The sequence below is a fragment of the Olea europaea genome, chromosome 14, assembly GCF_002742605.1.
Source record: "Olea europaea var. sylvestris chromosome 14, O_europaea_v1, whole genome shotgun sequence".
Taxonomy (NCBI): Eukaryota; Viridiplantae; Streptophyta; class Magnoliopsida; order Lamiales; family Oleaceae; genus Olea; species Olea europaea.
In genome coordinates, this window is record NC_036250.1 from 9,952,173 (window position 1) to 9,965,402 (window position 13,230).

The following is a 13,230-nucleotide window of genomic DNA, read 5'->3' on the forward strand; positions in this document are numbered from 1 at the left end:
ATGTTGAACAATAAAATTTTGAGTTTTTTTCTTCATTGCCTTCTGGTAAAAATTATGCAAACTTCATGCTAATTAATTTACTTTAAATTTTTTTTTTTTTTTTCACTTCATATGTATTATTGAAGTTTTTATATGGTATCCCTCAATAACTCCATTTAATGTGAATGATTAGTAGAATGCTGATGAAATTTTACTGGAGGTAAGCTTAGCATAGCCATAGCCAATTAGCCAAAACCTCAGTTTGTACCCAGAAAAGCTGCAGCATATTTCCGCCGCCAAAGCTTTCACGATTTGGACATCTCATTTAATGAAAGCTAAGTACTTGTTTGGATTTACTTATATCACGTTCAAATTTTGTCTTGTATTTATAGCTATATGATACTCGTTTTGCCTAGTTCTTGAGCTCCATGGCTTCTCCGTTCGACCCTAAAACACTGAATCCCTTTGCCAAGGAATGGAAACCCTCAAAATCCCGGAAACGTACGCTATTTCATCATTCCCAACAATCATCGTGTCCACTGTCACTCCTTCCGCCTCCGCAAGAGGCGGCGCAGCCGGTGCTAACCTACTCTGGGCAGCTTCCTTTTTATCACCTACCATTACCAGCTGCGATGTCGAGCTACCAGTGCGTCATTGTGTACGATGCAAACTCCCAGCCTCAGCCTTTTCATCAACCCTCTCGTTTCATCCCATTTCTGCCGGATGTGCATTTCTACGGCGAAAACGGCGGTTCCTTTGTTGAAATGAAAAAGGACGAAAATGATTTCAAGAATGTTGGAAGTCCAAGGGTTGTGAGAAGTTCAAACAGTAATTGTACTACTGGAGTAAAAAGGAGGACAAAAACGTTTCGGCCGGTGAAGATTGACAGCAGTAGACTAGAGTGGAGGCCCAAGGAGCCGGTATCTTCACCCACTTCTCCTCTGGATTTCTTTCCCTCTGAGAAAACTACTATCATGATTAAGAACATTCCAAATCAGATGAGGTGCTCCTATTCTTTATCTTCATTAAATTATTTGCTTACAAGTGTTTAATACTCTTTAAGTTACGTTCCGATGATTCTTCTTTCAATGTTAAACACTAAAAATCCCATCTGCTTTTTTTGAACTCTGCAACTTTGATAATTTTGTCTTTAGGACTGAAATTTTTATCACTTATTTTCTGCATTGAAGGCGCATGATAACATTTAATGTGAATGTGAGATTCCTTAGAAAATTTTTCAAAGAGTATATATACTGTAAATGACATTTTTCAACACTTTTGGTGTAAAAATTATCAGGAGAGATGATTTAATGGATTTTCTTGACTGGTGCTGCCGAGACTACTCTTTGGAGTATGATTTCTTGTACTTGCCAATGGACTTTAGGTAATTAAATTTATTTACTAGTGAAAGAAATTATGAATAAAATATGAAACAAATATTTTGATTTGATTATTATTCTACAGGACAAAGAATAATTTGGGATATGCTTTCGTTAACTTCACTACTCCAGCAGCTGCTCTAAGGATCAAGAAAATCCTTCAAAACTACAACTGGGGTGTGGTTGGGACCAGAGAATCATCCAAGAAAATCTGTGAACTTACTTGGGCTCGGATCCAGGTACATATTAAAAAATAATAATAATTGTTTTATCTATATTGTTATAGAAATATTTATCTTTAAATATTAATTTTTAATCTTTTTATAAAAGGGGAGGGAGAATTTGATTAGAAGATTTGAGACCTCCATTTTCGCTTGCGATCGATTGGAGTTCCTACCGGTGATTCTGAGCCCACCTCGAAATGGGTCCAGTTCTATGAGCCATCCAGTGGTTCTTGGAAGATGCATCGCAGCAAAATGAACGTCTGGCTTGGCTTGTATCTTGTGTTAAGTTAGGTTACGTAATTATGATTAGGGCTTTAGATTATCTCTGAGTTGGAACTTTACACTGTAAGGTGCGTAGCCTACTTGTGTTTTCATATTCTTCCTAGGGTTAGGGTTAGAACTTGAAGTGGTGTTTAGAAATCTGGGACGATATGAAAACATAGGTTTTGCTAATGTTGTGCGTTTAATGTTGTGTTTTTATGTGTTTTAATGAAATATAACACAATAGACAATCAAACCATTCCGTTGTCAATTATCTTATACGGCATTATCTTCCATTATGAAGTTTTGATACAGAACAAAGTAAGATACATATGAACAACCACCAATCACAAAAAGTTGAAAGCAAGTTTTCCAGTTGCCAAAATCCAATGGAACACCATTCAACAGGAGATGCTCATGGATCTTTCCAACGCAAGAAAACACTACAATGTTCAGTTCGCCAAAAGCAACGGCAAATGTAATTTTTTTAAAGCAGAAAATCACATTGTAGTAGTCGTATGTAAAGAGAATACAAGATCTCAGGCATAATGTGACAATTACCAAGTAATTTTTCGAAAAGAAAGCAAAGCATGGCCTACATCTAACGCTTCTTCTTCCCGGGAATCGCAACCCTCTTTCCCTTCAAGGTCCTACAATTGTTCTTAGTCCTCTGTCCTCTGCATGGTAATCCCTGAATATGTCTAACACCTCTGTAGCATTGTATCTCCTTCAACCTTCTAATGGCAAGTGCATTGAACCTCCTCTGTAAATGCCATCAAAACGAGTCATTCGGACAGGGGACTCGCATGCAATTAAAATATCCACATTCGTTAAAGCATATACATTAAGATTTAAAACCCTACATTCCACCAAGAGTAAAGCCTGGAACATATTTGTATAAGTACAACAAAAAGAAAATAAAGCCCAATGATGTTAAAGACAAGTCTTTTGGACGAGGAGGTTCAACCTGGTGAATAAACAATTTAGGTTCAAGACTCGTAGCCACCGATTTATAAAAATTGTGAACAAAAAAATGAACCTAAAAGCATGTTTGACGAGGGGTACAACTACTGAAATCGACAGTGCAAAAGTGAGTTTCATCATCCCAGAGCAAAGCATGGCATAGTTCAGCACTTGAAACTCTCTCAGACAACATAAAGAAAATTGCTTTAGCATCACATAGATAATGTACTTAAGCCTCAGTCTAGAGGAAGAATGGAATTGGTCCCTGGGACTTGAAATTTGCTCAAAATTGTTTCAAATTTAATCCGCATTCCAGTTCCAACAACCAATTCCAAGTTGCTGAGCACAACCAAGAGTATCAAACACAACATAATCACACAATTTGACAAAACGAAACAACCCAAAACAAATATAACTTGTAAATTCAAGCACCCATAGAAAATCAATAAGCAGCAAAACAGAGATGATTAGGTAAAGATATCAGAATATTTACGAGGTCTCCTTCAATCATGTAGTTGGAGACTTCCTCACGGAGAGTAGTCAGTTCCTCTTCAGACAAGTCCTTGGTAATCTTGTTCTCCATGCTCAGATCACACAGAATTTGCTTGGCTCGAGTGCGCCCAACCCCATGAATGTACTGCAGCGAATACTCTACCCTCTTGTTGTTGGGAATCTCCACTCCACCCACACGCACGCACTTTATGCTCAGCCCACCAATCTAAACACATTAAAAGTGAATAACATAACTAATTAAACACAACCCGTGTTCGGTAATTGTACAAAAAAAAAAAAAAAAAAAAAAAAAAAAAAAAAAAAAAAAATAAAACGAAAGAATTGCTCAGCCCACCAATCTATACTTAAAAAACCAAACAAATTAAATACAGCCCATATTCTGTAATTGTACAAAAGCGGAAAAAATGTGGACTCTAATAGGGAATTTTCTGGGTTTTACCTTGGGGAGGGAGGTGGGAAGAGGTAAAGAGATGGAGTTTTTGAGAGAAGTGGAAAGGGGATTGGAAATGAGAGACGCTGAAGGGAGTACTGGTGTTAATATCGATGCTGCCATGGCTTGAATTTACCGTTGAAAGATTGGGAAAATAGGAGAAATTGTGTAAGAAAATAAGTAGAGAAGGGTTTGGTTTCTTGTTTTCTTATCCTTTCCGAATGATGGAGGAATACTGGATTTTTTATCCGACTCGGGTTCATACCAATTTTTTTCCATGGAATTTGTTATCGTGACTGGATTTTCCATGATTTTAAGGAATTGATTTTCTTTAGGTTTTGATGGGAAAATGCTTTTCTAGCCTTTTTTTTTTTTTAATTTTCAACAATAAAATCAAATTGTATCCACAATTGTAAAAAAAATTCATCCTTTTAATTGACAATTTTCATAAAAAAACAAAGTCAAACGAATACTAAAAGATTCAACATTTGCAGGTGAAAAACTATACAAATCAAACACATTTATTGACAATTCCAATTAAAACAAGTTCTAAGTAATTCAATTCCTTAGAATTCGTTTTATTTTCACCCAAATTTCATTTTTGCAATCAGACTGACCCTATAATTCTTTATAAGATGAATCGCAGACCTTATGTATTGGAATTCTACTTCTTTGCTATTCTTCTCTTTCTGTCATCCTCTCGTTCTCATGATTGCATATGGCCAGCATTTTACTTATAATCAACTTTTAAAGGTTGGATAAAAAAAAATGATGAAAGAATTGCTCAGCCCACCAATCTATATATAAAAAATCAAGGGAAGAGTTCACATTTCAGACGTTAAGTTTAACTCAATTCAAAAATCAAATAGATACTTTTAAAATTCAAAAATCAGGTACATATTTAATTAATTAAAAATATTTATTAAATATAGATAATAAAGTCACAGTTACACGATTAATGATCACATATTCATAATTATAGGTTACATATTGACAAACTAATTGGTCACATGATTATTTCGTAGTCTAAATCAAAAATTTTGCAGGTCACATATTGTTTCAAGGTCACAAATCATTCAAATTACAAGGTCACATATGTCACAGTTTATCAATCACAAATTATTTTGGTCACAATTATCAAATTTTAAATTCAAGTTGGTCACAGATCAAATACTAGGTCATATTTCTTGCCAATATCGCCACTTTCCACCACACTCACCCCGTCCTCGTGGTTAGCCAGTATCTCACCATCGACACTACCAATCTACCACCACCGTCACAAATTCCAAAAAGTTGGTCACAAATTCCAAACACCCTACCATACATCCCGATCTAGCACCAATCTTAATCACAAATCACCACCACCCAATCGTCGTTTGCACCACACTAATGCATCACCAAACCATATCTCAATCCCATTCCACCACAATACGTGGTCACAAATAGTGTTCACCCTACACACACCATCACAGCCACCGCCAACAGCACCACCACCACACAAAAACCACCAAGCTACCCACTAACCATCGCACCAAGCTAAGCTAGCCACCAGCTGCTACATGTTCTCCTTCAACATACCAACAATACTACACCACGAACACAACATCAAAATCACACTAAATTTCTCCACTTCGCTAAGCAGATTAGATCGAAGAGGAGGATGAAATCACCTCCAAAATTGTACTCAACGGTCCAAAAATCCCCAAACCCCTTCCTAAAATTTCTACAGCGTTTCGGGCAACGATCTCATGAGTTCGCAGCAACTTCAACACTGTCGTTCGACGCTACTACGAACGACAGAGTGTGCAACGATATCTCAATGCCACTTAGTGTCGTCTTCTAGTAGTGTTGCCTTGTCTTCCGATGGGCGTGCTACAATTGAAGGCACAAGAGCGCCGAAGGAATGGAGGCGATCGCCGAATGCTGGTGTCACGTTGCATTGCTGCCAGCGCGACGTCGTCTCCGGTGTGTTATTGTCTGCTACAGTAAAGAAAGAACGGAGTGGGATATAGAAAGAGAATAGTGAGAAGTAATAATTAGGGTTTGGGAAGTGGAGAAATTAGGTGTGGGTGGTTTTATAGTTAAATTAATACCTGATATTTGTACAAATAAATTTCATACTTGATTTATGAATTGTATTTCTTAAAGACCTGTTGTCATGTAAATTTCCCAAAAACCAAACAAATTAAATACAGCCCATATTCTGTAGTTGTACAAAAATTTGAGGTCATTTTGTTCAATTTTTTTCTTCCTTAATTTGTTAATTTCACAAAATAAAATAAAAATATATATTATGGACAAAACCAAATCTCAACCAACGCTAACTATTCAAATTTGAATTTGGTTCCAATAATTATGTGAAACCAACTAATTATAATAAGTGATTTCGGTCTCAGATATTGAAAAATTCGAGTCGACTCTCCTGACGCCCAAACCTAGGCGGAAGCAAGATCCTAACATCGGGGGCCAAAAACATTGAGGGACAAATTTTACATGTATTTTGTATATGTTAAAAACGACAAGTTCTAAATTAGTACATATATTTAAAAAAAAATTAATAATAACAAAATTAAAATGTTGTCGTAGCCTAGAAATTAGTACAGGTACAACTAGATAACGATAAGAGCCTATTCATCCAAATCCAATCATGGATGAGCAGCCAATAAACTACTCATCCTAGATTTGGCACCTAGAAAAAAAAGATAATTAAGAATCTTGAATAATCTGTTCAACAAGACGAGGCATAGTACAAACCTCTGATGTTGGGGATATTGTAACTCAAATGTAAACCTTCTTATCAGAGACAAAAGATAATTAAGGATCTTCAATAATCTGTTCAACAAGATGATGCATAGCCCAAACATCTGACGTAGGTGATATTTTAAATCAAATGTAAACCTACTTATCAGAGACATGAACGCACCAATGCTGTTACCTGCCTAGTCTAAGCCGGTGAGGCCGCCTTCCAACCAACAATCTTGCACGGGGCTGCGCCAACCGGGAGACATTATTTCCAATACGTCTAGACGAAACAGATGCACCCGCTTGCTGCATGCCAAAATCTTCCTCATCCAATGAATCATTATCATCCTGGAAAAAATCAGAAGAGAATTGAGGGCTATTCCAATGTCCACCATATGAACCCATCCTGAAAAGTGCATCGTCGAAATAATCATCAACATCATAACCCTGAGAAAAGCCACGATAGTTATTCTCTATAACATAATCCCCTACTACTATAGCACCCGGCATGGTAGATCTAATTGTGCTAAACACATCACTTATATCTTGCTCATTTTCAAGTTTTTTCCATTTTTCCATGTGTGAAGGATCCATTTCTCGAGGGCATGCCAGAGGATGCTCCAACTTCACATGCTTCCTAAGCTCTTTATAGGTTCCAACGAATGAGCAATTATTCTGCATGCAACTTCGCTTCTTTGCATTAAGGAACTTTCGAGCAGATTCCACCACTGTCCAACCTTTCACCTGCCCACGGCAAAGTGGGCACAAGAGCTCAGATGTTTCCACCTTTCTATCAGGCCAATCTGATGTTGCCGATAAATCTGGATAGTCTGTTGACCACTGCCATGACTGTGCACTCTGGGTTGGAGCAGCCCTAGTGTAGGCCTTTCGATACTGTTCAAGACAATTGGAATACCGATGACTAGTAGCGCACATATAAGGATGGCAACCCTTGTCATAAGAGGAACAAAGCAATAGTACTGCATTGTGAGGAAACTCCATGCACACCGAGCAAACCGCATCTTCCCAGTCTTTCTTCTCCAATGCTTTTAAACATCTTTTACCATGGTGGGCATCTTCACAAGGCCTTGTACACCGAAAGGAAACCCCATGCTTTCGAGAATCAGATTTCTGCTGTTGCTTGTTGGATTTTGCCATCTTTAAGTTAACCCTGAATGAAAAAACACCTACACCATCACACCCACCAAAAGAAAAGGATAAACGGAAGAAAAGATAAGTTTATGAAAGGTCAGCGAACGTATCTATTTCAATTTTCACAGGAAACTTCTAATAAGTCGATTTTGTTGAGTTGTTATTTTTCCCCAATTATTTTCTATTCAGCAGCCTAAATATAAAATTATATATTCGCTTAGGCAGTAAATTGAATACTAAATAAAAATTTTACAAACATTTGGCTGAATTATCTTCAATTAATCTCACCATTCTATTTCTCCTTTTGTTTTCCATCCTACTTATTCTCACCCTCCTCTTTCTCTGAGACTCCTCATAATCTCACCATTACATTTCCCGTATAGACAAAAAAATAGACTACCTTTCACATGTTTTTGATCCTACAAGCATCTTCTTGCAGTTATTATGCATGCAAAAAAATCAATAACACCATTCCAAGCATTCATCCCGATTACTATGCTTTTATTTTTGTCGATGTTAATAAACAATCAAATAAGTGCTCTAAAACCAATATTTTTGTAGAAAGCATCAAGTCTTCCATATATTTGTATCAATACAACATTAACTAAAAAAACCATGAAAGTGGTACTGTGTCCATATTGAGTGAAATTGATTATAAATAGATTAAAAGTTGCTATAATTAATTCGTGATCAAATGTTAACAAAGTAGGCTTTTGTTTATTACTTCAAGGCCTTTCTCAACATAAGAAATAGCAAAACCCAATATGAAATTAATGAAATAGCAGCCCTTTTATTTCTCTTATTGAAAATATAGTATCTTAAATTTTCTTTTGAGTTTGGAGTGCTGCATGAAAATTAATGATAAACCTATCGATAATTTAACAGTACAAACCTTGAAAGTAACTTAACCTATCAACTCCAAACACAAGATGGGATTAGGAGAAGAAATAATATCAGAACAACTGAATTAGGGAACAAAATGTATAGATTCTAGAAATCCACACCTCCATGATATGACAATTAGACAAACAACCATCCTTGACTCCTCTAGTTTCTTGAAAATTATGGTCGTCCGATTTATTGAATGGCAATGAAAAGAATATGAATATGCTTACCAAATCACCCTCTGTTCCATAAAAACTTACAAATCTATCCGAATATTTCACCCCAATCATAGATAGCAAACTTTCTTGTGACAAATATATGACACCAGCGGTAGAACAGACAACTGAGGAAATACATATTCAAATTAAAAGTAGTCACTTCACCAGTGTACTATATGTAACATATACATTATTGTACCTTAAATGTCACCTGAAATTCTACAGCCTTTTGGATACTAGGAAACGACATATCTTAAAACGTCAATTAATCAGGAAGCAGCAACATAATAACAGTGCACAATTCATTTTTAAATATGCATATACACATTCTCATAAAGCTATTTTCATCTAAAATTTAAAGAGCCTCAGTCATAATCCTGTGATTTCAAAATGCAATTCTCTCTACATGGCATATGTAAATGATTAAAAATATGTACTCTCCAAAATTTAATTGATGAGATTAAAGGAATATTCTATACCATGATTCTCAATGCAATTAAGATTTCACTGATCTTTTAAAGCTCAGTGGGTGTATAGAGGAAAGAAGAAAAGAAAAGAAACTCTTCTATATCTTTGTGTGTTCTTTTACAAGTGAAGTTCTCAGATATAAACTTTCCAGCAAAAAGACATTGCCCTGCAGATATGTACGCTAACGTGCTCACAGTTTCATAAGTGCAACCCGACAAAAGATCGAGCACACTTAATCATCATCAACAGCCCGTATTCATGCACTCAAAGAGCCAAAACTGAACTTAGCACTTTTCCAATTTTCACTCAGAGCAAAAATTGCACTTGGCATTTTACCAAATTTCTATTATGCAACCAATCACTTCAAGAAAGACTGTTTATTTTCAAATAATGTGCATACGAACATAATGCAGCATAATTCAAGCAATAGATTTTTCTGCACAATCCAAAAAAACCTAAGTACTTCCAACAAGGAATCGAATGCTTGTCCACATCATTAAAATCCAATAACAATCAACAAAAGAACTTGCAACTTTCATCCTCAAAAACCCACCAAACATAACTATAGAAGTAAAAAAAGTATTCAAGAATAAAAACCGAACCGATCTAAATTCCATGCTTTTACTTCACGTTACGAACAGAATATAAAATTAAAATTCTTGGAATAAAAATAAGATCGGCATCGAGGGTACCTGAAAATTAATAAAATGACTTGAATTTACATGGAGAGAAAAAAGAGAAAAGGGTTTTCTTTTTTATAATTAGTTATATAAATTAGAGGAATTTGAAGGGATGAGCGAGAAGAGAGGAACTTCTCACTCTTTAACTGGCTCACGTTTGTGCTAAGGGGAGCGGTTTCGTGGAGCAAAAATGAGTTACGGTACGGGGTCCCCCCATTTTTCTTTTTCTTAGGGCATCTCAATCGATGCACCAAGACATAAAGCCCTTGTTTGTTTCTCAATTTTTCTTCATTAAAATAAAAATATGATCGTTATTCATCACATCAAGTCATCAAAATTAAATTTCTATCTCTTATATGGAACTCATAATAACTATATTTTTCATTTTCATTTTTACATTAATGTATATCAAACAGGACCTAAATTTCATAAAAAATATGCAATAGAAGCTCTTCAACGTGGCACTAAAGTTTACACCATTTTAGTGAAAAACGGTGCAAAGTAAATAAATTTTCATTTGTGTTATATATATATTAATAAAATAACGACAACAACAATAATTATTATTTATTTAGTAATTTATGTATTTATAAAATGAATAAATAAATTTTCAAATAAATAAATTATTTAAAATAAAAAAAAAGAAGAAGAAGAAAATGATTAAATACTGTTCACTTGGTGTAAATTTTGTTGTAATGGTTAAAGATAATTTTTGGTTTGGAGCAAAATAGTATAAATTTTGATGCAGAATTGAAGATGGCCTTATGCTTAGGGGATTTCATTTTTTTGTGTCACCATTTCTCTATTTGTCATGTGTTATCGGAGAAAGTAATTTGTGAAAAGGGTATAACATAATACATCAATCGCGATGTCAACAATCAAGACTTATAATTTGTGAAAATCAAATTAGAAATGAAAAATTAAGCAAATACAATTACACCATATGACGATTTTACACTTGCTTTTGATGAAGAAAAAAAATATACAGCTAATATTGGGGATTTCTGCATGCAATCCCCAAGTGAGTCAAGAAACTCTTCCACGAATAGATAAAAAACAGCCTCAGAATTCACATTAATTATCACCATTCCCTTTATCGTTACACAACCACTATGGTCTTAAGTAGGAAGATCTAAACTGCTAGCACGACCAAACGTGCTCTTAGGAGGTGTATGCTTGTAAAGCCTATTTGAAATTCATAAAATTTAGGAGTATTTAACGTGGACTCTCAAAAAATATTGATGTATTCAGTCGAGACTTTTGAAAGTTACTATATATTTAATTAATTTTTTAGAAGCCTTTATAAGTCACAAAGCATTCAAATTGTTAATGATTTTTAAAGACATTTTATTCTTGCTTCTTGATTTTCAATTCCGCTTCCTTACCAAGCAACTTTGAACCAGACGATGAGAAAACTCGAATAAAATTAAATAAACTCGAAAATCAAAAGAGGACGTAGCGAGCCTGAAGATGATGGCTTCACAAAAGGGTGATCCAAGAGCTGAGAGGCTGTTGGACGTGCATTCTCATCAACTTGTAGGATAAAATCGTGTGCATCGCTGGAAAGTGAATTGGGAATGGGTGGTAACTCACCGGCCCCTTCCTATTTTAAGTAGTGCCTGCAACTGTCGAGCTCCAAAATTAAAATGGAAAATATTCAAACAACTACTAACTAGAATGAAGACACAGAGATTTCTACTTGACGATATTTATATGTCCATACAGTACTTACGGAGTTGGGGTATGGAAAACGTGCTACTTAAATGAATCTGGCAAACCCCAGGAGCCATTTGCAAGGCCAAAATTTCCAAGTCTCACCGAACCACTTACATCCACCAATATATTTGTACGCTTAATAGCTCTGTAACAAGAGTAGCAACTGTGTAAGATCTTGGTTTTACACAATCAGTTTGCAGAAAGGAAGTACGTCAATTTTTTTGCCATTTTTAAAGCATGAACAAGGAGAAAGGGAAGGATCGCAAGAAAACGCTCGTGTTACTAATTATCAAATGACTGTCTTCCTTTATTTCCATTTTTTAGTGTCCCTATTGAGATCACAGCAACCTAAGCCCCCGTTTGGCGCCCATTATTTGAAATTCTAATGATTGAATAGTGCTATTCTTTTTCCTTGAAAAAATGTGTGGTGAAAAAAGAAAAAAAAAAAAAGTTTTGAGATTACGTGTAATATTATTTAATTGAAGAATGTGTAGTTGATAAGAAGAAAGAAAAAATAAATTACAATTTTAATGGAGGCCAAATGGGGCTAAATATAAGTAATTCCCCATTGAAACACAGGGCTAACTGTTACCCAATTCTCTAGTTTTATATAGAAAGCACTGACTGAAATGTTTTTTGTACAATTTGCCTCCACTTTCTTCAGGCTTAGCAAAACATGCTCATGGCTGGTGATTCTTACCAAGTTTAGAGAAAGAAATCTACAAATTAGTTGATCCTACTTCAGTTTCTTAATCTACACTACATAATTCATACTACAAAAACCGCTACAGTTTCAAGTGCATATGGTCATTGATCTTATGTTAATTACATTCTCCTACCATATTGCAGCACAAGAAGGAAACAATACAGATTTATCTAGTGAATATGCTTGATGTAAGTCAGGTAAGCTGCTGTCAACAATTTTAAATATCAAAAATAATGTGATCAAGATGAAGATTCGAAGTGAAATCAAGAATAAGATCTACACGAAAGTGAAAAATATATACACATCCTCAGCCCCTAAGAAAAGTTTTATGCCAAAATTTTTACAGAAAGAATGTGTGCTGGCAAATTTTTTTATATCTTAAATGATAGTGTGTGAGAAGTGAGAAGTGTAACTGCAACTCTGCAAATGCACAAAACTGTCAGTAAAGAAGATACAATTCAAATATACACCACACGAATGGGCGATTGAATCCCACAACTATTAGATTCTAACGGTTTCTTACATCAATCATTCTATGTGAATATGTTTCACGCGGGTAGTCTCAAAAAGCGACTGCTAACAATTAAAAAAGGGATCAAACGATTGTGTAAGGAACAGACCTCTTGAGACAAAGTCCCAAAAAGGAGTGTTTTATTGACGATGATTTACAATTGGAACTTAAACAGAATGCCTCCAAGGGGAGCAAGCACACGAGTACTAAAAGAAATGTTTAAGTTTAAGTTAAGAAATCGAAATTACATATTCTTTGCTTGAGAGTGTTTAATTCGGCCTTTTTCTCTATGTCTTCTCTTCCTTTTATATTCCTTTGATGGTTTCTTCGTGACAACCCCTTGGAAACTACTTGATTGTTATACAACTACCCACTTTCTTTATAGTGGCTAACTTGTAGTGGA

The 13,230-nt window shown here is 35.2% G+C and overlaps 3 protein-coding genes across 5 annotated transcripts; 1 reads left to right on the forward strand and 2 right to left on the reverse strand.

The window, feature by feature from the left end:
* Positions 1–220: 220 nt before the first annotated feature.
* On the forward strand, positions 221–2,035 carry LOC111409642 (protein MEI2-like 6). Its single transcript, XM_023039669.1, has 4 exons — positions 221–982; positions 1,277–1,363; positions 1,444–1,597; positions 1,689–2,035. Exons 1-4 carry the CDS (start codon positions 408–410, stop codon positions 1,836–1,838), a joined length of 966 nt encoding a protein of 321 aa, XP_022895437.1. The 5' UTR covers positions 221–407; the 3' UTR covers positions 1,839–2,035.
* A 67-nt stretch (positions 2,036–2,102) lies between these two features.
* On the reverse strand, positions 2,103–3,989 carry LOC111409099 (30S ribosomal protein S13, chloroplastic-like). Its single transcript, XM_023039022.1, has 3 exons — positions 3,759–3,989; positions 3,300–3,524; positions 2,103–2,606 (listed from the first exon to the last, which is right to left on the reverse strand). The coding sequence occupies exons 1-3, from the start codon at positions 3,870–3,872 to the stop codon at positions 2,445–2,447; spliced, it is 501 nt and encodes a 166-aa protein (XP_022894790.1). The 5' UTR covers positions 3,873–3,989; the 3' UTR covers positions 2,103–2,444.
* Positions 3,990–6,310: 2,321 nt separating this feature from the next.
* On the reverse strand, positions 6,311–10,094 carry LOC111409100. Of its 3 annotated transcripts, none has more exons than XM_023039026.1 (2): positions 9,907–10,094; positions 6,311–7,662 (listed from the first exon to the last, which is right to left on the reverse strand). In XM_023039026.1, exon 2 carries the CDS (start codon positions 7,647–7,649, stop codon positions 6,681–6,683), a length of 969 nt encoding a protein of 322 aa, XP_022894794.1. In that variant the 5' UTR covers positions 7,650–7,662; positions 9,907–10,094; the 3' UTR covers positions 6,311–6,680. The 3 variants fall into 3 exon arrangements, with proteins under 3 accessions (XP_022894794.1, XP_022894793.1, XP_022894791.1); XM_023039025.1 differs by having other exon boundaries at positions 6,311–7,678; XM_023039023.1 differs by lacking the exon at positions 9,907–10,094 and adding an exon at positions 8,759–9,897.
* Positions 10,095–13,230: the final 3,136 nt, after the last annotated feature.